This window comes from Ahaetulla prasina, chromosome 2, assembly GCF_028640845.1.
Source record: "Ahaetulla prasina isolate Xishuangbanna chromosome 2, ASM2864084v1, whole genome shotgun sequence".
NCBI classification, from domain to species: domain Eukaryota; kingdom Metazoa; phylum Chordata; class Lepidosauria; order Squamata; family Colubridae; genus Ahaetulla; species Ahaetulla prasina.
In genome coordinates, this window is record NC_080540.1 from 132,390,992 (window position 1) to 132,416,662 (window position 25,671).

The window sequence follows — 25,671 nt, forward strand, 5'->3', positions numbered from 1 at the left end:
AAGTGGGCGAAGGAAGAGCGGGTGGTGGCTCCGGGGCCAGGCCAGAGTTGGGGAATGGTGCATTCCCTGACCCGGTTGGGGCAGGCGGCAGCTCCAGGGCCTCGGGGAATGGGCCCCGGCCCCTGACCTAAGGGCGAGCACGTGACGAGTTGCCTTCCCGGTATTCCGGTGTCCAGCTTGCGAAGGCTGGACTGCGGGCCGTGGACTGGTTTGGGGGCGTGGGCAGCCAGCGATTGCTACTGGATCGGCGAACCAGAACCAAACTCCGCTACCTACTCGCCCGATCCGGTCGCATTTCACCCCTGGTTCTATCCCATTCTAGGTTCTCCAGACCCATTGGCAAAATCAGATCTTCAGGAGCTCGAGAAAGAGTATCAAAATGGGGGCCAATCTTATCTGCATGGGGATGATGTTCCACAAGGAGGCAGCCATCACGAATAAGGCCCTTCTTGGTCCCATTAGATGGACCTCCTTAGGAGAGGGGATTCATAGCATTCCTTGCCTCCCTGCTGTGGTGGGTCAGGTAGCTGTGACAGGGAAAAGAAGATCCTTCAAGTAACCTGATCCCAAGCTATGTAGGACTTTGAAGTTGCCAGGAGTCCCTTCCAACTGCATCAATTTTCAAGCATCATATCAGAATCTGATTCTGCTTTTAATGTAGTGGACTGATTACATCACTAAAAGTTACTTCTAAGTATGCCTTCTTTTCTTTTAGATTGGGGTCTCCAACCTTGGCAACTTTAAGCTTGGCGGACTTCAATTCCCAGAATTCCCCAAAGCTGGCTAGGGAATTCTGGGAATTGAAGTCTGCCAGGCTTAAAGTTGCCAAGCTTGGAGACCCCTGTTTTAGGTTTTAACCTGAAGTTTAAACCTAAGTGTATTTATGTAAAGAAACCAATTAGGGACTTGAACTTGATAAAATCAGCATGCAACTGAGTCTTGTGGTTTCTGTTTCTATAATTGCTGAGTCAAAGAGCGATAGTTTTTCCTGCTAGAACGAAAGGGAATACATTGGTTGAGCTCATACATCATACCAATGTTTTAAGAAAAGGTCACAATGACTGGGGTCTACACGTTTGAAACGAATGGATTAATGCAACCAAATCTGTATTTTAAATCTGGACAGGAGAAACACCACAGCTCAGTAATAGCTTTCCATTAACAGATTAACAGAGTTGGAAGGGACCTTATAGGTTACCCCTTCTCCCAAGCAGGCTTCAGGTTTTAACTACTCGCTCATCCTGTATCTCTAGTAAAATATCAGAAAAATCAGTCTGTCCTTAAAAAGTTTTTGCCTCTTAGCAATACTGAAAGAGAAGGGCTGTAGGTGAGAGACTTGCGAAAGATCTCTGAATCATTTCTAAAAAGCAGCCTCACTCAGCAGCAGGATGATATGAGGCCTCTGTGACTAGGAGTGCTATTCTCAGCCGGAAAAGTCCGGATAACTAGTTGGATGATGACTGCAGTTTGATCGGAGACTAATTGCGTGGCGATCTACACAAGTTGGCCTAGCCTCCAAAAAGATACGCGGAATGAGTAAGCCCAAAGGATCCGTGCATTTCGCAACGATCTTGCGGGAGACCGGCGGCTCCTGCCTTGACATTCTCAAACTAACCCGATAGAAAAACGGCTCGGCCCACGTGCATTACTAGGATATCCCTCCAATGTTCTTGTGCGCGCCTTCGACTCGGTTTTTGACTCCTGGTGACTGCCTGCCTGGACCAGTCTCTGCAGTTTTCTTGGTAATATTTTGGGGAAGTGGTTTGCCACGGCCTGCTGCCTTGGGCTGAAAAGGCCGCCTAGCCTAAAGTTACCCAGCTGACTCTCAGCCTAAGGCAGGGCTGGATCTCACAATCTCGCGGCTTCAAGCCACTACACCGAACTAGCCTCTTGAATAAGGTGTCTAATTTTGCTTCAATATAACGCCGGGGAGAGCCGATCCTCTTCCGCTCAGCCTGCTTTTTGTCCGCCCTCTTTTTTCCTCCTGTCGAAGCGATCCTCCTCCTTTCTCTTGTCAAAACAAGAGTTACACCCACTTCGGTGACGCTGGAGCACAGCGGGGAAAATCTGGGGAGGGACTCCTATGGCGCGGCCGGCTCCGACGAGACCCGGACCGGTGCTTCCTTCCTTCCCACTAGGCCCCGCTATCCCCGACCCTACGCGTGCTTTTCGGCAACGCCCTTCGTTGCCCAGCAGCTTCTCCGGCCGGCGGAGACGATGATCTCCGCCCCCGTCGCGCTTTGGCGCCGCACGAGCTGTAGCCTGCTGCTCCGCCGCCGGCCCGGGCAGAAGCGGACCCCCTGGACGCGCAGGTATCGGGGCCGCGCCGCAGAACCAAAAGAGCGGTTCTCCTTCGTCGCCCCAATTCCTCGGCCTCTTGCCTTATTTATCCCTTTTTCTTTTTTTGGTCCAGGCAGGTCACGTGCTGGCGGTGTTTACATGCAGATCTCGGGATGGGAGGGGGTGGGGTGGGGTGGGACCGGGACCAAAACAGATCTGGAGCGAAAGACGGAGGAGGAAAAAAGGGTTTCTCTCCGGCTCCAGAGGAAGCCGTGGGTCATTTCTGACTCCGCTTTCATTTGACTGGGGCAACTTCTCTGTCGGGGCCAGATCTCCTGAACTGCGTAACGTTCGCTTGACCTGGAAGAGATTCCATCTCTTCTGTTGCCGTTTAGGGCAGGGGTCTGCAACCTTGCTCCCTTTAAGACTTGTGGACTTCAACTCCCAGAGTTCCTCAGCCAGCTTTGCTCTGGGAATTGAAGTCCACAAGTCTTAAAGGGAGCAAGGTTGCAGACCCCTGGTTTAGGGGACTCTGAGAAGGCGTGGCTAATTTTGATCCAACCCAGAGATCTGGAAGACTCATTTTGGCCGTTTGCATGTCTGCGGCACTATCTTCTAGACCAGGGGTCTCCAACCTTGATCCCTTTTAAGACTTGTGGACTTCAACTCCCAGAGTCCCTCAGCCAGCAAAGCTAGCTGAGGAACTCTGGGAGTTGAAGTCCACAACTCTTAAAGGGACCAAGGTTGGAGACCCCTGGTCTAGATCCTACTTCTGAAACCTCGCTGAGGAGGTTTCCGGTAATGGTATGGATATATCCAGTGGGAGGTGAAAAGCAAAAAAACAAAAAACAAACAAACAAAAAAAATCTGTGTGCGTTCTGCAGGAAAAGTCTTATAGTACAGGGGTCTCCAATCTTGGCAACTTTAAGCCTGGTGGACTTCAACTCCCAGAATTCCCCAGCCAGCAAAGGGTTCTGGGAGTTGAAGTCCGCCAGGCTTAAAGTTGCCAAGGTTGGAGACCCCTGTTATAGGACATGAACTGCCAACTTCCTTTTTTTCTGGCATGCTGATCCAGTTGGAAGCAGACTGGGAACTAACCTTTGGTTCTCCACCTGCCTGTTCTGTGGCCCTGATACAAACTAGCTTTTTCAGGCCAATATTGATTTTTGAGAACCAGTTAAATTGCTTTTCCTCCCATTGTTGATAATTACCTTTTTGCTACATCATTATTGGTGTTTACTCCCCAGTCTTCTTGGCCAACTTCCCATCCCTTTCTCAAAAAGCTATGTAAATTTAGTCTCCCGCTGAGCAAAACATCCATTACAAAAATTGAAGGGTTGAATCAGTGGAGTGTCTGAAAAGGGAATCTCTACCCGATATGTCTCAAAATCTTATTATAGAAGAAACCTGGGATATACATGCTCTAAATAAAAATCAGTATTTAATATACTGATCTTTATTTAGAGCATGTATATCCCAGGTCATACTGCTATGAATAATAACTCACATGTTACAGTGACTTAAAGCCCTGTATACATAATATTCGTTATCCTCAACTAGTATAATCATGTGGGCTGGAGAGAAATTGAAATTGTAGCCAAACACATCTAGAAGGCGTCAAGTTGGGAAGATTGACATTATAAACTAAAAAGTATATTTGTGTAGAACATCCAAGAATACCCTAAAAGATAAGTGAGTATTTTCTTTGACTCTGAGGGATTCATGGAATCAAAGGCCTCACATACAATGCACGCACACATGCACATTTAACTAAAGCTCTTTCCTTTGCTAAAATTGCAAAGGAGGAAGGCTTAAAAAGGCCCCTTTCCATTTCCCATCCTTTGCCCGCTGTCTCCTAATATCTAGCATTTATAGCCACTTTTTTTCCCCTGAAGTCCTTCTTCTTATAAGGTCCAGTGACTGAAGTCCTAACATTAGGCCAGAGTTTCTTATAGTCTTATGCATAAATTCAGTGGAACGTGAAAAGCAAAGGGACCTATGTGCGTTCTGTAAGAAAATTCTTACAGGAAAAGTCTGTAGGAAAAGTCTTACAGGGCACGAACTGCCAATTTCCTTTTCTCTGGCATGCTGATCCACTAGGAAGCAGATTGGAACTAACTTTTAGTTCTAACATTAGGCCAGAGCATCAGATACCTTGAAAAGAATCTTTGGCTCCTGGGCCTGATGGACCAAGGATGCTAAATAAATTAGCGATAATAGCAACATCAAGGGGTGAGTTGACACCCCCCCCCCTTTGACTTCCAGGGTGTTTACCCAACAGGAGTGATGCATTCAAGGCTCTTGGACAAGAACGTACAGTTTGAGGATTGCAATTTGCTAAAGAAAAATCTCAGTGACATTTTGAGAGATCTGTGGTGAAAATTGAAATATTTATTTCAAATCTATGGGTTCTGGACTAAGGTTGTATAATATGCTTCACAGATATACTATAAACATGATAAATAATTTATCTGAACATAGGACAGAAGAGGAGAACTCGGCCAGCCAAGTTTCCTAGTCACATGTTTATGCAGGGGGAAAAAAAGGCAGATTCTGTTATATAGTGAGAGAGAGAGAAAGAGAGAGGAAAAAAACAGAAACAGTAGAAATAGTATAGTGCTATATGACCACCAATATGGAAAATCACAAGCTGATTTACAATATCTAAAAAGATCTACTGAGTGTTTTCCAGAGGTCTTGGTTCAATGCAGCGCTTACTTCAATGAATCCTTACTGCTAGTGATCCAGGTTACATTCTGGAATGTGGGTGGAGTCAGTGCCAGTTTGAAAATCCTCAGCTTGAATATGTCAACCCTCCCAGGTAAACACAGACAAGAAACACGACTAGAAGAACTAATTCTACTTTATTGTAAGGCTACATTAACAGAATCTTGCAAGAGTCTGAAGGTACAACTTCTCACTTTTGGGCCACTTTTAACCATCTGGTCAATTAATATGGGTCCATCCTAAGTTTCTTTCCCTGACTGTTAAGCCACTGGGAGCTCCTGCCCAATGGTGAAATCTAAATTTCCTTCCTACCAGTTCTGTGGGCGTGGCTTTGTGGGTGTGGCTTGTTGGGAGGTCGTGGTGGGGTGGGCTTGGCTATGTAACCATGTGACTGGGTGATCAAAAGACAGAAACTCAATAACAATGTCCTGCTGGAGCAGGGTTGGACTAGATGACCTCCAGGTCCCTTCCAGCCCTGGATTATCCTCTGAAGCTGCGTCTAGTGCCAGGTTTGTAGTCCTTCCTTCCTCTCCTTTTTCCCTCCCTCCTTTCTTTCTCCTCCCGCCTCTCTTTTTCAAAAATGGACACCCCCCCCCCAGGTTTTTTGCCTTCACCCCCTGTTTCCTGAAGCACTTTCCTGCTTCAGGAAAGTGCTGGGAGCAAAAATGGAGTCTCCCACCCCCACCCCCCTAAAAAAAGTTTCCGATGATCGCGTGCCACAGCTGTGATCGTTGGAGCCTTTTTACTTTTTAGAAGCATTTTTTTACTATCGGCTCGGGCGAACAGGTTGTAAAAAAATGCTTTAAAAAAGTAAAAAAAAAAGCTCTGACGATCACAGCTGGGGTGCGTGATCGTTGGAATCTTTTTTTTTAACCTTTTAAATGCATTTTTTTACTACCAGATCAGGTGAATAGGTTTTACTACTACCTCTGGAGAACTGATAGTAAAAAAATGCTAAAAAAGTAAAAAAAAAAAGTTCTGCCGATCGCGGGTCACTCAGCTGATTATCGGAACTTTTTTAAAAACATTTTTTTACTACCACTTCACCCGAACGGGACCAAACCGGTAGTATTTCACCCCTGCTCCTGTCTCTCTTGACTGATTGTTCCCTGGACAGCATCTCTACTCCTCAATCCCCAAGGTCATCCACACATCCCATTACAGATATGGATTAGTAATGATGGTAGAAGCAGGCAAGGGTCTTTGAAGAGGATGCAGGAGAGGCTGTTCTATTCCAGTTTTGAACTGTGGTAGTTCTGAACTATCTTAGAAAAGATGAAGGCATTTCATCTTTAGCTATATTTAATGAGGGGCTCTTTTTTAAGGATTCAAAGGAATGTTAGGAATAACAGATATTTGAATATAAAATACTTCTGGATCCCCCCAAAAGGGAAGGAAGCTTGATATTAGCATTGAGTTTAATTAAACAGTAACAGTAACAGAGTTGGAAGGGACCTTGGAAGTTATCTAGTCCAACCCCCTGCTCACTCAGGAGACCTGTACTAGGGATTTGAACAGCCAAACTGCTGACCTTTCTGATCAGCAAGCTCAGTGTCTTAGCCACTGAGCCACCTAGTCAGGATACATCAATTTATTGTGGTGCTGGTTGATCTCAGACCTCACTTGTAGTTTCATGTAGTGTACATTTATTTATTGATATTTATATTCCGCCTTTATTACTTTTAAAAATAACTTAAGGTGGCAAACACACACGATAGTTCTCTGTCCTCCTGTTTTCCAACAACAACTCTGAGGTGAATTGGGCTGAGAGAAAGATTGGCCCAAAGTCATCCATCCAGCTTTCATGTCTAAGATGGGATTAGTCTCCTGATTTTTAGCCTAATTCCTTAACAACTAGACCAAACTGGCTCTCAGGTAGCTAAACTACTGCAAATGATGACATGTCACACACATGACAAGATTTCCCTACTTGCATCAGAGGTTGGGGTGCACATACATGTGGGTGGCATTTATGTGCACTATATGTGTCATTAGTTCACGTTACTAAGGGTTGCTATTGTACAACTTCAAGCAGCTGCTTCTCTTATACTGATACTGTCCACATTTAAGATATTCGTTCTGTCTTTCTTTCTTACGTTGAATCTTTATAGCATTTAGAAAGTTTTAGACCCTGGAGGAATGATCGGCAACCCCACATAACAAGTGCAGATTACAAATATTCCAGAGAAGGTTATGAGAGCAAGGATACCAGGCATAGAGTAGAGAATGTTATTTATAAAGGAAACAACAGGGATAAAAAGAGTAGAAAGTTTAGGAATTATGAGGCTACTGTAGAGCAGGGATGTCAAAACTTGGCCCCTTGAAGAATGGGGGACTTCAACTCCAAGAATTCCCCAGCCAGCAACTTACCCATATTTATAGCTCATGCTGGCTGGGGAATTTTGGGAGTTGAAGTCCACCACTCTTCAAGGGGCCAAGTTTGGACACCCCTGCTTTAGAGCAAGGGAAAGGCTTGAGACAAATAGGCACATTAGTAATTTTGAGGACCTCTCCTCAGTACTTTCATAAAATGGGTGCCAATGATAAAGCACCCGTTTTTCAAATTGTAGAGCCTGGCACTCAGCTTCTTAAACAAACTGTATAGGTATAGGAAATGACGAAGTTTGCTGGGGGCAGGGCTGGAATACAATTTCTGTCCTCCCAGTGCCCTCTGTACATGGCTTTGGTTTCAAATCGTCACTTTCTTTCAGCTCAGATGCTGGCTGAGAGCTGAGATGGTCTAAAAAGGCCTGAGGTAACTGAAGGTAGTAGTTGTGTAGCTGAAGGCCGCTTTTGCTGCCTTCCTCATAACCATGAATATGAATTTTGGAGATACTATATCCTTTATGGTTGTTCTGGGAAGGGAATCTTTTCTGTAGTTTTTTTCCCCTTTCCTGTAGGCCTTCCTTCCTAGCTGATATGTGGTAATGTATAATAAATTTTACCATGGCCTCAGAAAGAAACAACCAAATGAAGGGTAAAAGCCACTCCTTTCAGTAGTAGCCTGAAATTAAGAAGACAGTTGATAATCAATCTTAGTATGGAGATGATATAATAATAATTGGAACAGCTTATATTCTGTGACAATATCTTTAACACAACTGACAAGGACATTTGTCTGTCCCAGATCCTTGGAAAGGACTCAGCGGTGGATAAAAATGCTAAATCCAATGTAAAGATTTGTCTGTGCAGCCAATAACAACAACAACAACAATTTACCGTAATAATTTACCTTTAAGTTACCTTAAACAGCTCTTAGGTTCTTGGTTAGGACTTGAACTGTTAAGTTTTTACCAGTCCCAGACTGTGAATCAAATTGAAGATTAAATCTTAAATAACAACAACAATAAAGAGAGAGAGAGAGACAGAGAGATAATTTAGCAATTTTTCTACATTTTGAATGATGTGTTGAAACTTTGGGCAAAAAAATAACTAGCTTCTGTTATGTTTAATGTGTGTAAAATCACGATTTATTCCCTGGAACCGATGCAAGGAATAATCTTGGAAGGAAGCCTGTTTGACTGAAATCCACATGTCTACTGAGCCTAAAGTCTAGCAGTCGGCCTCCTAAGTTCCTCTGTGATTTGAGTTTCCTTGCTTGCCTGCTTATTAATTGATTGATTCAGACAGGTCTGTTTGTTGGCTCTGCAATTTTGAGCTGGACAAAATGCCAATTTGTTTGTTTATGAATTCAGACGGGTCTGTTTCCTGGCAATGCAGTTTTCAGTCCGATAAAAATGCCCATTGAGGAAGTTTATGCTGTACATTGTCCTAGAAACCCAACCTGGAATCCAATCCACATCTAGCTGCTTGGGAAAGAAACTGACCAAATTGCTTTCTGTCTGTATTTGGTATTTCTTGTTTCAGGACGATCTTTCTGAGGACGACCTCAAGCATGGCCACAGGGGGGAAAGGCAGCCAGACCAGACTCTACACTAACCAGCTCATCCATGAGAAATCTCCTTACCTCCTTCAACATGCCCATAACCCTGTTGACTGGTAAGGATTATTTTTGCCTCTCTCTAACTAGGCACAGAAGTGAAGTGAAATAGATGGGTTTTATTATTTGGGGATTTCACCAATGCTCTTCTTAAGAATCTACCATTTTCCTTTAATATTTCCAGCAGCCTAAAGATTTCTCATTCTCATCAAAACATTTTTCCTTCTGCAGCTCAGTCTCTACATGGCACTCTCTCAACTTTCAAATCCAGATCCTAAACTTAATTTCTCCTTTGTTTCTGATTTCTTGTTTGTAGCTTGTTTCTGAGCTCTTCTGTCTCATCTGCAAAGGAAATAAATCTAAGGTTTATATAATCATATCTGTTTATACTTCTTCCTTGTTACCTTTGCCTCTCTCTTTTATTTCTTTTATTTCCATTCTTTGCTATCATTGAGATCTGGATTTCCTTTTCTTCCTTCTTTTTGCCCATTTTTATTTTATTCTGTTCCGCATATTAAGAGGTTATATGAGACTGCCTAACCCCTACTATTAAGTGCTAGGACTCAAAATTGCTGAACATTGGACAGATGGTGATTAGGGACAGTGATTGAGATCTCCCTTGGATAACGAGCTAAGAGCTGACAAAGTGCTGGGTGTGTGGAGGTGTCAGCACCTCCTTAATTCATATCTCTTTTTCAAGATTGTGTAGGTACTCTATGAGCCCAGGAAAACTTGCAGCACCTTTGTGGAAGGGCCAATGCACTTCTTTTCCTTTTCAACTCTGAATTTGAAATGTATTCTGGTAAAGAACAAAAGGAATCTTAAAACATCTTATTCACACAGTTGTTTTAGCAGCATAATTATTTTTACTTCATTTTAATTGTCTTATACTGTACTGGGTTACAGTTAAATTTTTAAAAAACAGTCACATTGTGGCTGTTTTGCATCAGCCTTACTGGAAAAAATGGACTGTGAATGACTGGCTTGATCTGTGTCTTGTGATGAAATCTAATACCTTTAACTGGACTGAAAAGCTGAGATATCTCTGTGATTGATTTTAATGTCTTTTATTCTCTAAAACCTAAAGATCATATAAATAATAGGTGTCCTTTGTTAACGCTTGAATTAGGATGTTGTTGAATTTTTTTGACAGAAGGGCAACGAGAAGACTTTTTAATTGTCAAAGTTTTTGAAATTTGTTCTGCTTTTGGAATTGATATTACTGTCCAAGGTTTTGATGTTTTTTCCTTTCTTTTTAGAATAAATTTACTTATATATTATACTGTATTGTTGATACAATCATATGGTAATTGGTTTCTTTAATACAATGCCTCCTTGCTTTGGGACTATCTCGGTTAGCAACCTTTTGTGCAAGTAAGATAGTAATAAATGGTAGTATACAATTCATTTTCTGATCCATGCGTATACTTACAACCAAATTTATGCATCTGAAAGTAACATGGCAGAATGAAAATAACAAAGGCATTCCTGCACAAGAGAATTTTATCTAAATGAGACAGCAGCAACCAATTATCTTTGCAACATCTCTTGAATGATGTGAATCATGTGCTTTACTTAGTGACTGTTTTGGTCAATGATACAGTAGCTGGAATGGAGTGGATGTAATACATTTTTTAAAAAGCTAATTCTTAATGTGAGATTAGAATCCTGAAATCTAATTCTCTGAACCTATCTTCCAAGAATGCTCATAGGACAATAGGGTATTTCCCACTGTGTATTAATTAGATACATAGTCTACCTTTCTTTCAACAGCTTAGGATAGCTAACATTCAGCTCTTGTTTTAATTTTATGTTCACAACAGCCACCGTATAAGGTAGGTTAGTTGAAGAGACTGTCTGGCTTGAAATCATTCTGTGAATTTTCATGAAGATGGATCTGAATATGGGTCTGCACAATCCCAGTTCAACATCTGACTGGCCAGAACACACTGATTGTTCACTACACAGCAAGTTACTTTTAATTAAAATTGTTTCATGGATACTTAAAATCAACAGCAGCAATGAACTCAAATTCCAATTAAGTATACGCTTGACACCTAACCTATGCTAAATTGCTCTGCTCCCACTCCCTTTCAGACTGGAGACCAGCCAGGAGAGTTATTTTGGTATAGTTCCAGATCTTATCAAGTTGTTATTTCCTGTGCAAATAATTCAGGCAACACTTTTTAGAATGTACACGGTTTCTTCTGCTTGACAGGGAATGCTGTCTTATATCAAAATGCTTTTCAAGTAGCTAGAAAAGGCAGTAGTCACTTACCTACATTTAGGTATAGGTATATTACAAAGGAAACACTCTAAAAAATCCAGCTTCTTTCTTTCCTCAATTTTCCTCAGGTATCCATGGGGCCAGGAAGCCTTTGATAAGGCAAAGCGAGAGGACAAGTTAATATTTCTGTCAGGTAAAAAAGGAATGTATTATATGTGTCTGTGAGCTTACAGATAAAAACAATACTATACCTTTGAGAGCAGTTTGAAATCCAAGAGGATAAACTTGTGAATAAAGGAATAAATGTTGTTCAAAGCAGATCTTCAACTGCTCAATATTTTTTAAAATCTTTTTTTTTTCTGGGGGAAAATGCGAAGCCCGTCTTTCTTTTCTTGTTCTAAAAATTGTATTTGTTGATATAAAGTTTGCTTCTATAATGAGCAGGGCGTCCTCTAATACCAGTACATGAACTCGGAGCCTTGGGAACAAGTTTTTTCTGGAACTGTAGGAAAGTGGGAACCACCTTATCTCTGGGAGTGGGGGATGCTGTTCGAAGGGCAGCGATTGTGACAGAGTAGGCATATTTCCTCAATTTCACAAGATGATAATATTTAATTGAGGCTACATGTTGCAAACAAGGAAACATTCAGCATTATCATTAATGATATGTCCAAGTTTCTGTCTTTACTTTTCCTAGTTCTACAATTTTTACAATTTTTTTTTCAAAACTTCACTATCACAGTTTTTTCTTAAACATCCAAATCACATTTATTCAGCAACTTTTTACTACTATGCTAATATTATTACTTCTTAGGAATAATATTTTCTCATTGTTTGAAAATTTATCTAGGATTAGAATCACTAACATTGCTAGTGGTCAGCAATTGTTGTTAGATATGCAATTCTTGTTCTTGTTTTGCTCAGCCTTTTAAATGTGCTGAGGGAGATTGTGGTGAATCTCTTCTTAAACTCCCATTATGTTCCCTTCCTGTGGACTTAAAACCAATACTTTGGAAACTATGGTTAATCAATTTTTTCATAAGTGATCTTTCTTTAATTGATACTTTTTCAGTTGGCTATTCAACTTGCCACTGGTGTCATGTTATGGAACAAGAATCCTTTCAGAATGAAGAAATTGGTCGGATTTTGAATGAGAATTTTGTGTGCATCAAGGTGGATCGTGAAGAGCGTCCAGATGTTGATAAAGTTTACATGACCTTCGTGCAGGTGGGGAGTGAAACTTAGAGAAAACTTGGTTATTTCCAGAACATATGTGAAGGGAATCTGATCCATCTCATTCTGTTTCACTGCAGGCAACCAGCAGCGGAGGTGGTTGGCCAATGAGTGTGTGGCTGACTCCTGATCTCAAACCATTTGTCGGTGGAACTTATTTCCCACCTGAGGATGGAATTTATCAGGTTGGCTTTCGGACTGTTCTGCTTCGCATCCTAGAGCAGGTATGGGATTCAGTATCCACAATTGTAATAAAATGAATGTGTCATTGGAATAACACATGAGAGATTAAGCCACATAATAGCGCCAATTTTGAGCTTTTATTTGAAGGGTTTATAAGAGAAAATGTAATGAATGAGAAATTTTAGCTTAAGCCCAGGGACAACAGGATTTAAGGAAAGAGAAACTGAGTTATAAAACTTTCTAATGGAAAATATCCGATGGATAGAAATCAATTTTGGTTAAAAACACATATTTTAAATATTTTGCACAATGTTGCAGGTCTCTGAAGACAGGTAATACATTAAAAAACCTGTCAGCAATCAAACACATAAAATTATCTGCTACAATATCCTATCTGACTATGACTACTTCAGCGTCAATCGCAACAATACACGAGCACACAATAGATACAAACTTGTGGTAAACTGCGCTAAACTTGATTGCAGAAAATACGACTTCAGTAGTAGAGTCATTAATGCCTGGAATGCACTACCTGACTCAGTGGTTTCTTCCCCTAACTCCCAAAACTTTAATCTTAGACTGTCTACTGTCAACCTCCCCCCATTCCTAAGAGGTCTCTAAGGAGTGTGCATAAGCGCACCAGCGTGCCTACAGTCCCTGTCCTAATGTTCCCTTTTATATGTTTCCATTTCATGTATTCATAATTATGTTTATACTTATATCTGTTACCTATTACATGCTTGATGAAATAAAATAAATAAATAAATTCTAAAAAAACTTTTGTGGATTAAAAATTCATTTAGTGAATTTTTTCTGATGTGGTCATGATGCAGCAACTTAAAACATCTCATTAACTAGGCTCATACATTAGCTCGTTTAACCTGTATTTATTGAAAGAATTATAGATTGAGTTCATACAATTTTCTAACCCATAAATTATGACATATAACTATAATGGTTCAGTTTACATGAGAACAAAACATATACAGTATATGTAAAAACCCAGCTGGATTGCCCCTAATGCATTGCTATCTTATTTTTAAATTGATATGTGAGAAGGAGCATCTATGATGTCAAACCATTTTCTGAAGCAACTTGAAAAGATAAGTATCTAGATGAGGCACAGATAAAGAGAAGCAAACTATGACTTACATATCTTCTCCCTACTCCTCAGTGGAAACGGAACAAAAGTACCCTTTTGGAAAACAGCCAGAAAATCTTATCTGCACTGTTAGCTAGGACTGATGTTGGCGTTCGAGGGGAGGAAGCACCCCCATCCTTAAAAGAAGTGACAACCCGATGTTTCCAACAACTATCAGAGACTTATGATGAAGAATATGGTGGATTCTCAGAATTTCCCAAATTCCCTACCCCAGGTTAGTTCAAGATTGTTTAGCTATTTCTGTAGGAAGAGCTACTATTACATAAACAACTGACTAATGTTCATTACTTTACTGTTTTCTTTTATTCCAGTTAATTTGAATTTTCTCTTCTCCTATTGGGCTCTTCAACGGTCAAACACTGAAGGAGCACGAGCACTTCAGATGGCCCTGCATACACTCAAGATGATGGCATATGGTGGTATTCATGATCATATTGCACAGGTAAGATCGTAATTTGAAACTTTTCATTAAGGAATTCAGAAATAATGTTTGTCAGGGTCTAATGGTAGTCTCTACTGTATGTCTGCCTGTCCTTCCCTTTCCAGTTTACGTTTGTGATTTCATAAATCTGCTTTCCACTTTGAGAAGGTAGATAAAAAGTATAATCAACAAATATAAAATTTCCTTTGGTAAAAATTGTGGCATACTTTTGAATTCTAAAAATACTCAGAAATGCCATTTTTAAAAAAGCATATTGTTTGCATATTCTACTTTGATAGAATCCACTCTCTTGAGTTCTACTCATTTTTTCTTAAGGGGAATGAAGAGTTTAATCAATCCTCCCTTTCCAGTGTATCATATCATACATAGCTTGCTAAATAGTTGGTTTGGTGGTATTTGTAATTGGAAGGATATTGCAAAGGAGAAACTGTCTAAAGATGGTCTAACTAGTCTCCCCCACAATTTTAATTTTGATCGACTGAGTTGAAATCTTTTCTTAGTGATCACAAACTTCTTCCAAGATGATCTCTCCAAAAACTGATCCTTCTGTCTTTCAATTGCACATCCATCTTCATTGTAATTGAGTACATGTATTTTTTTGCTGGCCATCTTTTTTTCCCCCTTCCACCATTCATAGTCATTATAGGTCTCTCCATAGAGCTGGTCTTCACATAATGTGTCCCAAATATGATAACTGGAACCTGATCATTTGTACTGTGAGTGAGAACTTTGAATTGAATTGTTCTATAATCTGGATTATAAGCCTCCCAGAGTTGTTTCATGGTGAGATGAATGGACTAAATGAATGAATGAAATTCTTTCTTTCTTTCTTTGTCCAAAGTGTCACCAAGAGTTGATTTCAACTCCAAAATTCAAAAGCATCAGTACTCTCTTCTTCAATGGTTAGCTTTGCTTCTATAGAATATCATAGGAAAAAAAGTCTGAACATTTCTTATTTTGTAGAAATAGATAAGTGGAGGCATCCAAATATCTCTTCAAATGCCTTCATTGCTACCTACCAAGTGGTAGGCCTATGACATCTTTCTTGTCTGTTGATTCCTTTGCTGTTAATAGTTGATCCCAAACTTTGAGGACTCCTGTAGTAGATCATTTTAGTATGCGAATGAACTAATATGCTCCTCCCTACTTATATTAAAATCTTCTCTATTGATTTCTGTGGCAATGTTCACTTTGTCTATGGAGAGCTTTAAAATAACTTGTCTAAGATAGCTTTTTAACCTGTCTAAGATAGCCTTTAAAAAAAATCTTTTCTCCCATCCCCTTTCTCATTTGCTCCATCAGTACCGGCTTTTAATTGTTGTGAGAAATTACTTTTAAATGATTGATTTGGAAATAGAATATATGCTTTATTGAAGTGACAGATTCTAGAAAGATAAGCAGAAAAAGAAGTTTGTTTCCTGGAACTTTTACTGCATATGCCAGTTATCATATCATGGTTTGCCAAATCTGATGTTTACTATGCTTTTACTGTTCTATTCCCATCCAATGTATTGGCTAGTAGATATTTATGTTCTGTGAATAAGTTAAATCATTGCAGATTGTGATGAGACTGACTTGCATTGACAGCTCGCTATTACCATTAGGTCACTTCTCCACCAAATTATAGTGATGATTTGGTGAACAGTGAAGTAGTTGGCCTGATCAGTAAGCTCTCAAAAATTATTCATCTTCCTGTTTTGTACTGTCTGTGTAGAAGATTGAATCCTAATTCTTATATGGCAAAAATAATGAAAATATTTTTCTCCATTCCCTCATCCCCAATTCTTCTGCAGGGGTTTCATCGCTACTCAACTGACCAACGTTGGCATGTCCCTCATTTTGAAAAGATGCTGTATGATCAGGGTCAGCTGGCAGTAGTTTACGCCAAGGCATTTCAGGTATTCCTTATTAAAATATTTTGGCCAGCATATTACTGCCTGAAACTACTGATGAATTCACTCTGTTCATTTGAGTTAGAAGCAAATTGTAATGGTGCCCAGGAGAAAAAAAAGTTGGGTGACTCTTATATTTCCATTACCTTTGTTTCTTTCTTGCTGATCTAGATGAATGGCAAAATGAAAGTTACAGGTTTACCCAGGAATAAATCTTGTGATGCCGTGTGATGCCTGTGTAACTTGCACATTTGTGGAACAGTAATATTGGGGTGTATGGAAAATCTACTTTTCAATGTGACAAAGTTGATCAATCTTGGGGGAAGTATATTTCCTTGTATCTGGAACAACAGTTGAGATTCAGATTAATCTTTGATATTTGAATGAGAATATGTTATTGTTAATGATTAGAGTGAATCCTTGAATCCTTTTTAACGTTACAGTACATTCTCCAATTATTGCTGAGTGAACATGGGGATAACCAAGAATTGTGGGGCAAAAAGAGGAGGATGAGGCAAGGAGAAGCTATTGTAGACTGACATTTAATTTCTTTACTTCAGTTCTTGCATCTAGAATTCATTTATTCAGGTACAGACAGAACAGAGAAGAAAGGTTTCTTCTTTCCTTTGTTCCTTTTATGACATCAATGACAACTAAGGGGAATGCTGATACTGTTGATACAGCTTTCCTATGCCGCCATTATTTCTTACTGCCATTATTTAGCAATAATTTTGGCACCCCAAGTGTGATATGGAAACCAAAAGCAACATTTAGACATATCACTTGGAACTTTACAGAATAGCCAGTATTTACATATCATTGTTGAGAGAAGGAAAAAAACCCAAGAATCAGTTCACTGACGTGAAGAATATTGCATTTTCTCTATGGCAAATGTGTTCTGGGATTAAATGAATTTGCTTAGTACTCCAGCCAAAATTACCTCTTATGAAATTTTGGGATTTTAGTACGTTACTGATACTTCCAATATTATTTTTCGTATGTGATTTCCAAGTATCATAAATGTGTCCATCCACTATCACAATGGACTTCATAATCAAAGGAAAACAGTGATAGGGGAGGAATTTTCTTTTCATCCAAAGAGAAACTAAATCAAAATTAAATGATACAAGTTAACCCCTGTCCCATTGGGTCATTTTTTCAGAGATATTTCCTTACCAGTTTCTTCAAAGCCTTGAATAATGATAGAGCTTCTAATGTATTTTTTTCTCCAACTGGAAAAGTTGGGATACATTGAGATATGTCAGATACATTCAGTATTGTCCTATGGTCCATTAGTTTGCCCCATTAAAGGTTTATAGAAATCAGTTTTAGTAATATATATCTTTCATTCTTCACTTTATGTTAGCAACATGGCAGGATACCTTTTGTTTTTTTTAGCTCTTACAAGAGAACCCATATAATTATATGATATCCCTTTGTTCTTCAAACTCTCTTTCCAGATTCTATTTGTCCTTCATAACTAGTTTGTTTACTTTTTGAAAACATCCTATGTTAATTCTACTATTTATTCTACTATTTATAATGCCATGCCTTCTCTTGAAGCAATGCAAATATCTAAAAATAAAAATGCACTTGAGTTGTAAGATCTTGTGGGAAATTCTGAAATGCTTTAAAATAGATAATATTAGAGTTGTACTAGAGCAGTGATGGTTAACCTTTTTGGTGCCGAGTGCCCAAAGTGTGCATGCGCGAATGCATGTGCGTGTGCCCCAATCCCCAAAATGCAATTCGAGAGCTCCCTGTGCATGCGCCCCACCCCTTTGCATGCGTGGCAGAGGCCCAAAGACCAGCTGGCCAGCGGGAGGTGCGCGTGCATGCGCGGTGAAGCTGGGCTGGGGCGGTGCCTGCCATGCCCGCAGAGAGGGCTCTGCGTGCCACCTCTGGCACGCGTGCCATAAGTTCGCTATCACGGTACTAGAAGATATGTCAAATATATGATAGTACTTGCATTTGTTTAGATTTTTAAAAAATAAATTGGAGTAATCAGGTTTCAGATCCATGAGACCGTCATATTACAATATGTACTGAAGGGAATTTTTGCTTGTTTGTTTTTACTTCACGATGCTTAAAATTATGATAGTTTTGAAAGCTGACTATTCCTCATTTTAAATGAAAATGGTAATGTCATTTCACAAATGTTCTGTCTTTTGTGGTTTACTTCGTATGCTTCAAAGTTGGGTCTGCAACCAATTACTGTTTATTTATATAGACTGCAAGGCCTTTTCCTGCAGCAGTATTTTTTTTTTTTTTGCAAAATAATTTCCCATAAAAGGTGTATTTTTGTTACTTACTCAGGTTTGGTGGGGAAAGAGAAATTGAGGTATAACTCTTGTTTAAGTTGATATCAGTTTACAACTGTGTTTCATTATGGGCTAAGAAATACTAATATTTTAATATATTTATACTCTGGTACTATGGAAAATCTATGAAGCGTATAGTTTTCAGGCCCACTCTCCACAATCTGTAGCGGCCTAAGCGTCCTGCTCATTTTTTCTTACTGTCAGCTGATCAGATAAACATGGGAACAGATTGCTGTGTTGAAGGCTGCAAGTACAGAAGCTTATGATTATTTGGAGTTCTTTATCAAAATGTCTGTTTTCCATATTATTTATTTATTTATTTATTTATTTATTTATTTATTTATTTATTTATTTATCTATCGTATTTGTATACCGCCCTATCTCCCTAGGGACTCAGGGCGGTTCACAGGCAAATAAAAAGGTACATATAAATACAGAATAAAATATCAATTAAAAAACTTATTCTACACAGCCAAATAGTTAAAAAGAACAATATAAATAATAAAACCCATTAAAACCCGTATAAATTTAAAATCTAATCCAGTCCTGCGCAGATGAATAGATATGTTTTAAGCTCGCGGCGGAAGGTTCGGAGGTCCGGAAGTTGATAAAGTCCTGGGGGGAGTTCGTTCCAGAGGGTGGGAGCCCCCACAGAGAAGGCCCTTCCCCTGGGTGTCGCCAAACAACACTGTCTAGCAGACGGCACCCTGAGGAGTCCCTCTCTGTGAGAGCGCACGGGTCGGTGAGAGGTATTCGGTAGCAGCAGGCGGTCCCGTAAATAGGCCGGCCCTATGCCATGGAGCGCTTTAAAGATAGTTACCAGAACCTTGAAGCGCACCCAGAAGGCCACAGGTAGCCAGTGCAGTCTGCGCAGGAGAGGTGTCACATGGGAGCCACGAGGGCTCCTCTATCACCGCGCAGCCGCATTCTGAACTAACTGAAGCCTCCGGATGCCCTTCAAGGGAGCCCCATGTAGAGAGCATTGCAGTAATCCAGACGAGACGTCACGAGGCGTGAGTGACCGTGCATAGGGCATCCCGGTTCAGAAAGGCGCAACTGGCGAACCAGGCAAACCTGGTAAAAAGCTCTCCTGGAGACGGCCGTCAAATGATCTTCAAAAGACAGCCGTTCATCCAGGAGGACGCCCAAGTTGCGCACCCTCTCCATCGGGGCCAATGACTCGCCCCCAACAGTCAGCCGTGGACTCAGCTGACTGTACCGGGATGCCGGCATCCACAGCCACTCTGTCTTGGAGGGATTGAGCTTGAGCCTGTTTCTCCCCATCCAGACCCGTACGGCTTCCAGACACCGGGACAGCACTTCGATAGCTTCGTTGGGGTGGCCCGGTGTGGAAAAGTACAGCTGAGTGTCATCAGCGTACAGCTGGTACCTCACACCGAAGCCACTGATGATCTCACCCAACGGCTTCATATAGATGTTGAACAGAAGGGGCGAGAGAATCAACCCCTGAGGCACCCCACAAGTGAGGCGCCTCGGGGCCGACCTCTGCCCCCCTGTCAACACCGTCTGCGGCCGATCGGAGAGATAGGAGGAGAACCACCGATAAACGGTGCCTCCCACTCCCAATCCCTCCAACCGGCGCAGCAGGATACCATGGTCGATGGTATCAAAAGCCGCTGAGAGGTCTAATAGGACCAGGGCAGAGGAGCAACCCCTATCCCTGGCCCTCCAGAGATCATCCACCAACGCGACCAAAGCCGTCTCCGTGCTGTAACCGGGCCGGAAACCGGACTGGAACGGGTCTAGATAGACAGTTTCCTCCAGGTGCCGGGGAAACTGACATGCCACCATACTCTCTACAACTCTCTACAATATTATAGGTATCAGCAGAAAATAATGGTCATTTAAGTATTTGTATTCATTTATTTATTTCTAAAATGTATTGGCTTCCCAACATACCACAGGGTAACTCCTGCAATAAATGAATATATAACTATTGATGTAATGCTGTTGTATTGATGAATTTTAATTGTAAGTTGTGTGATGGCTCTTTTGAGACAAATAGGTTGGATATCCATCCAGTGATTGACTGTACGTATGACACTTTTGTTAGCGTTTTGGGTGAAGAATTATGGCTGTAATGACTATGAGTAGAGAAGAGAGCTTAAGGATAAGCCACTTTTCTTTCTCCTACTCTGATTTTAATTGGTCTTTATCAAGTTCTGCAGATGGAGTTCAAAAAAGATTTCCAACTGGAAAATTCACAAGAATCTACAATTGGCCAAATCTCAGAACTGGATTTAATCAGGAGGTTTTTCTACATTTATTTAAATAGTAATATTTGTGAAGTATATTCTTATGGATTTGAGATTATAATCATGGAACCTGGGCAAATGATTTCATGGTTGTCTGTATACTTAGGATTCCCAGCATGGTTTCCACCCAGTTTTGCCCCAAGCTGACATAATTTTTTAGTATAACCTTTTATGTATTTAATTTTAAGGAAGCGGGCAAGCTGCAAAGCAAAGCATTAGCCTTTAATAATATCTTTATTTGCAAGTTTACTTGTTTTGCTCCATATGGGCTGTATTCTTAGAAAACAAAAATGAATGTTGGTAATTCCACCCTATTACTTTATTGGAAATTTGCCACCTGTTCAGGAAACAAAAAGACAACTGTAAAACAGCAAAATAAAGGAATAGAGTAGGGGTAGGCATAATCACTTTGTCTTCTGGTAGATGGGAATATTAAGTCTGGTTGTTTTCCACTTTAATAGCTGTTTTAGAAATCGTCAAGCCCTGTCTCCTTGAAGCTGTTTGATATTAATCCTACAGCAGTTTTTCAACATTCTAAATATACTTATTGGCCAAATTCCATATCACATATAAATTTAAATAGTTTTAAATGATTAAATGTGAGATATTACAGCTGTAGGGCTATTAGCTATTTCTCAGGTGTGAAATAAGAATAGTAAACATCATCTCAGGATGTGATTGAATTGTGTAACACCGCAACATGTAAATGATTTCTTTTCAAGCTTCATATTCTGGCCTAGATATTAGACAACCTGTGGTTTCATGGTTTTGTATAAAACGTCTCCTTATTCCCAGTTTGGCTTTTACATTGTTTATTCCAAGAATAGAGTTATAGCATGGTGTTTTCCTTCCAATTTCATTTTCCTGGAATAACGTTTTCTTATATTTTATGCAGATTTCTGGTGATGAATTCTTCGCAGACACGGCAGCAGACATTCTGCTTTATGTTTCTCGGGATCTGAGTGACCATGTAAGGTTTACTGCTCCTAGATGATGATAAGCTGCAGAGTTGCCAGCAACACCTGGAATAAATGCATCTAGAAGCTGACTATGTTTGGCTGGTTTTCTGGGAGCTACAGTTTATGAATGTATGGAGGTTCAAAAATTGTCAGTCCTACTTAGCCAACCTGCAGTTCACTAAACTAAACACCTGGCAGTTCACCCAACTGTCAGCTATTTTCGTTGCTTTTCTGATGGCTAAAATGGGTTGTCAAGACCAAGGCAAGTGTGCCATATTCACCCAGCTAAGGATCACCACTTCTGCAGGCATGTTCTAGAACAGAAAACTCAAACATTTTAAAGTATGGTAGGGCTTGGTGGTTTAAAGCAGAGATTCTTGATTTAGTCTTAATTTTAAGTTCAGAAATGTGAAATAATGTTTGCATCTAAATTTTGTTCCTTATACTTATATATGTTTATAAGTACAAATACTATGGAAAGTTTCTAGTTTTTAAGGAAATGTCTAGTTTTTTTCCTCAGGCAACATTCTTTATTTTTGCCTCTGAAGAATAGATTAACATCTGGGCCTATTGCAGACATCATCCACTCCTCATTTAGCTACTATTTTGCTTAAGGACTATTTGCAAATACAATAGTAATTTAAAAAAATCTTTTTCTGACAGATGCACATGTTTAAAACCAAATTTCTTATGCCTAACAACAATCCACGCTGAGTGAAAGTAACGGTGGCATAACTGTATGAAAGAATTTTATCTAAATGAGATGCCACCATCCCTCTGTCTCTGAGTCAATCACATGATCACTTAGCAAAACATTTCACTTCATAACCTGCCCATTGGAACAGAACTTGATTACTCAACAAGGAATGGGTATATTAGGCATTCTCAGGAGTGAAAAAAGGAGGCCTCTCAATCAGTCCCATTTCTGAGGCAGCTCTTACCACCTTGCATATATGTTTTAAAAATTGGGTTGTACATTAAAGTCTATGATACTGTTAATTCTTTGTTTTTCAGTCAGGGGGGTTCTACAGTGCAGAGGATGCTGATTCATATGCTACAGTCCAATCAGAGAAAAAGCAAGAGGGTGCATTTTGCGTATGGACAGCTGAAGAGATTCGGCAGCTCCTGCCAGACCCCGTTGAAGGAATCCCAGAGAAAAAAATTGTGGCAGATGTTTTCATGCATCACTATGGAATGAAGGAAGATGGCAATGTGAATCCAATGAAGGTACAATTGGGAAGGGTTGGCTTAGAGAACCTCTAAGGGAAAGTTGAGCCCCTTATTAGTGACAATACATGTGCTAGCCCAGGGGCCCCCAACCACCGGGCTGTGGTCAGGCCTTCGGAACCAGGTCACAGAAGTGTTGGTTGAGCATATGCATGCATCCTTACTTGCACGAGTAGCAAGCGTGTGTGTGCGCATGCACTCCATTTGCACAAGCTGTGGGTGTACATGTCTGGCACTTGCGCCAATGGAGCTGCACACACACGTGCACTTGCCTGCTGCTCACAAGGAACTGTCCCTTATTTCCCCCCTCCCCATTCTGCAAAGCAGGAAAGGTTGGGGAACTCTGTGTTAGCCAGCAGGTGCCTGTATCTTGCTGGGCACAGGATTCTCAGTTCTGATGAGACTATACACTTTCTAGGATCTCAGAATTCAGGATCAGTAGTTCTTCTCAAAGCTGATAGGATGCTAGAAGTTTTCATTATTGAAATAAATATCCAGTTGTCTTGCCCCCTTTTTTATTCTCTTGTATACTAAATACAGGTAGCCCTTGTTTAGTAACCACAGTTGAGACTGTCAACTCAGTCATGAAGTAAATTGATGGCTAAGAGAAACTATGATTGTGCTTATGGTCTTAGTTCCATTTGCTTTACAGATCTGCAAATATTGTAAATGCAAAGATTGGTCATGAAGTTACTTTTCCACCATAGTTGTAACTGTGAGTGATTATTAAATGAAGCAGTCACTAAACAAGGACTATCTATATCCATGAGTTGTTCATTAATAAGGCTTGCTTTGAAATATAACCTTGAGATGAGGGAAATGTTAGCTAAGACAGGCTTAGGGAAATCAGCAGGAAAACATTGCTGGTTCTAATTAAAAATTCTGACTTCTAGGACATGCATTTGATAGCTTTATTTGTTTTGTCCTGATTGTATTGAGCTATGTTGTGTTTAGCTAATTCATTGAGGCTATCCATTTTGTTTTGATTTGCTCTGGGAACAATTTATCAAGAAAACGGACATATCTAGATGATCCCACAGAGATAGTGATCAGACAGTGTTGCATCCTCACTTGATCATTCTAGGGAGGAAGAAAATGGCAGGGGAAAACCCTGTGCTGCTGCATGATATTCAAGGGGTTCTTTGTTTTAAAAAAGATTCAGACAGCAGTTGCTATGTAAAATAAGGCAATACTGATTGATTAAAATGTTGAAGTTGGACTTGAAAACGAATTTCACCATTTGATGCTCCCAAAGTAGGGGAAAAGCTTTATAGGTAATTTAGTCTTGACAGAAGAGAATAATTACTTAGGAAGTCCAGGAAGGACTGTTTTCTTTTTATAAGGTCATGACAGTGTTGTGATAGATGAAGTAGTTTGGGGTAGTCAACCTTTTACAAATGGCAAAACCTTTGCAATATTTAAGAAATGTTTTAAGCACCTCCCCCAACAGGAGAAATGTTCAGTTACATAATGCACATATTTTAAAAAAAATCAAACACACACACACACAAGAATAATATTGGATGAAATCAGTAAAATTTCCCATCCAAGAATATTTCATTGATGGGTCACATCACATATCATTCTACCATGTGAGGGCTTAAGGAGGCATTCTTTATTTTCTTACACTGATCTTCTATTTCAGGATCCTCACAATGAATTAAAAAGAAAAAATGTTCTGATAATGCAGTATTCCCTGGAACTTACAGCTGCCCGATTTGGACTGGGACTGGAAGAGCTGAAGACATTGCTGGTTAAAAGTAGGCAGAAACTATATAATGCACGAACTCAGAGGCCACGGCCCCATCTGGACAGCAAGATGCTGGCATCCTGGAATGGTGAGGTTTGTTCTTTTGCATGGAGCTCAGTAACACCCTTACCAAACTGCAAACTGCTGGAAGACTTCTGTGAGGGGAGAGCAGTATATCCGTTGCAGTAATATATCCGTTGCAGTAAATTCTTCCATTGTGCGGCCGTTCAAGGGAAATAATTTGGTGAGCAGATTTAACCACACCTGATAAGCCAGCTTCTGTGGTGTTAAAAGAATAGTTTGTAAGCTCATTAAAGTCAGCTAGTTTTTTTCCCCTCTTTCTCCTGGTTTTTGATCTTTTGTACTTTTTTCTTCTGGCCAAAAGTACTCTGAAGCACTGTTTATTGGAACTGTTTTGGCAGCAGGGGGCAGTAGCACCTTTTTCCTATTCCCTTACAGCCAAAAAAAACACAAAAAACTACCCTTCCTTAATCTATGAAGGTGTTTATGTTATTGTAGTTTTTCACATTATATAAATGTAGAGGGAGCACTTATTTCCTTTATGAAATGAAGATTCTTGAACATACTGTACAATGAAAAAATAATAGACCAGCTCACTTGCTTTCTGTCCTGGCAATGTGTATGCTGCCCAAATGATTCCAGAATTCTCAGGTAAGCTTTCAGAAATCTCCCATTTAAGTTTCTAAATTCACTTTTTAAAATTGTGCAGGAAAAACCTTTCAGAGCCGTGGAGACCTACTGATTGGTGATCTTTGCAGGCAATTATTTTACCAAGTCCTAACTTCTACGAGTGAATCATTGAATCACGAGTGATGTCCACTTCTTTTTTTCCTGAATCACTGATTAAGAGCAAAAGAAAGCATATAAAATAATGCTCTGGTAATATAACAAGGGAAGCATTTGAGAAATGATAATCTGCTTTTACCTGTCTTCAGCATATGTGAAAAGAGCCATATTAAGGAAAAAGTAACTTAAACTGATTAATCTATGAGGAGACTTGGGTCAAAAGAAATATAGGTTGAATATTCTGA

General features: G+C 40.1%; 1 protein-coding gene across 4 annotated transcripts in view; it reads left to right on the forward strand.

Annotated features, from left to right (window-relative positions):
• The first annotated feature begins 1,582 nt into the window (after positions 1 to 1,582).
• SPATA20 (spermatogenesis associated 20) overlaps positions 1,583 to 25,671 on the forward strand; it is a 48,392-nt gene continuing 24,303 nt past the window's right edge. The window contains exons 1-12 of one of the 4 annotated variants that reach the window (XR_009153061.1): positions 2,032 to 2,312; positions 5,448 to 5,516; positions 8,875 to 9,006; positions 11,303 to 11,367; positions 12,247 to 12,401; positions 12,488 to 12,631; positions 13,765 to 13,966; positions 14,064 to 14,194; positions 15,988 to 16,092; positions 21,579 to 21,653; positions 22,657 to 22,869; positions 24,515 to 24,707. Coding sequence is in view for 3 of the 4 variants with exons in the window: in XM_058165603.1 (XP_058021586.1) it covers positions 2,218 to 2,312; positions 5,448 to 5,516; positions 8,875 to 9,006; positions 11,303 to 11,367; positions 12,247 to 12,401; positions 12,488 to 12,631; positions 13,765 to 13,966; positions 14,064 to 14,194; positions 15,988 to 16,092; positions 21,579 to 21,653; positions 22,657 to 22,869; positions 24,515 to 24,707 (1,579 nt within the window). In the remaining variant the exon portion in view is untranslated. Of the gene's footprint in view, positions 1,743 to 2,031; positions 2,313 to 5,447; positions 5,517 to 8,874; positions 9,007 to 11,302; positions 11,368 to 12,246; positions 12,402 to 12,487; positions 12,632 to 13,764; positions 13,967 to 14,063; positions 14,195 to 15,987; positions 16,093 to 21,578; positions 21,654 to 22,656; positions 22,870 to 24,514; positions 24,708 to 25,671 lie in introns of those variants that run through there. The other 3 variants (XM_058165603.1, XM_058165605.1, XM_058165604.1) reach the window with 3 other exon arrangements.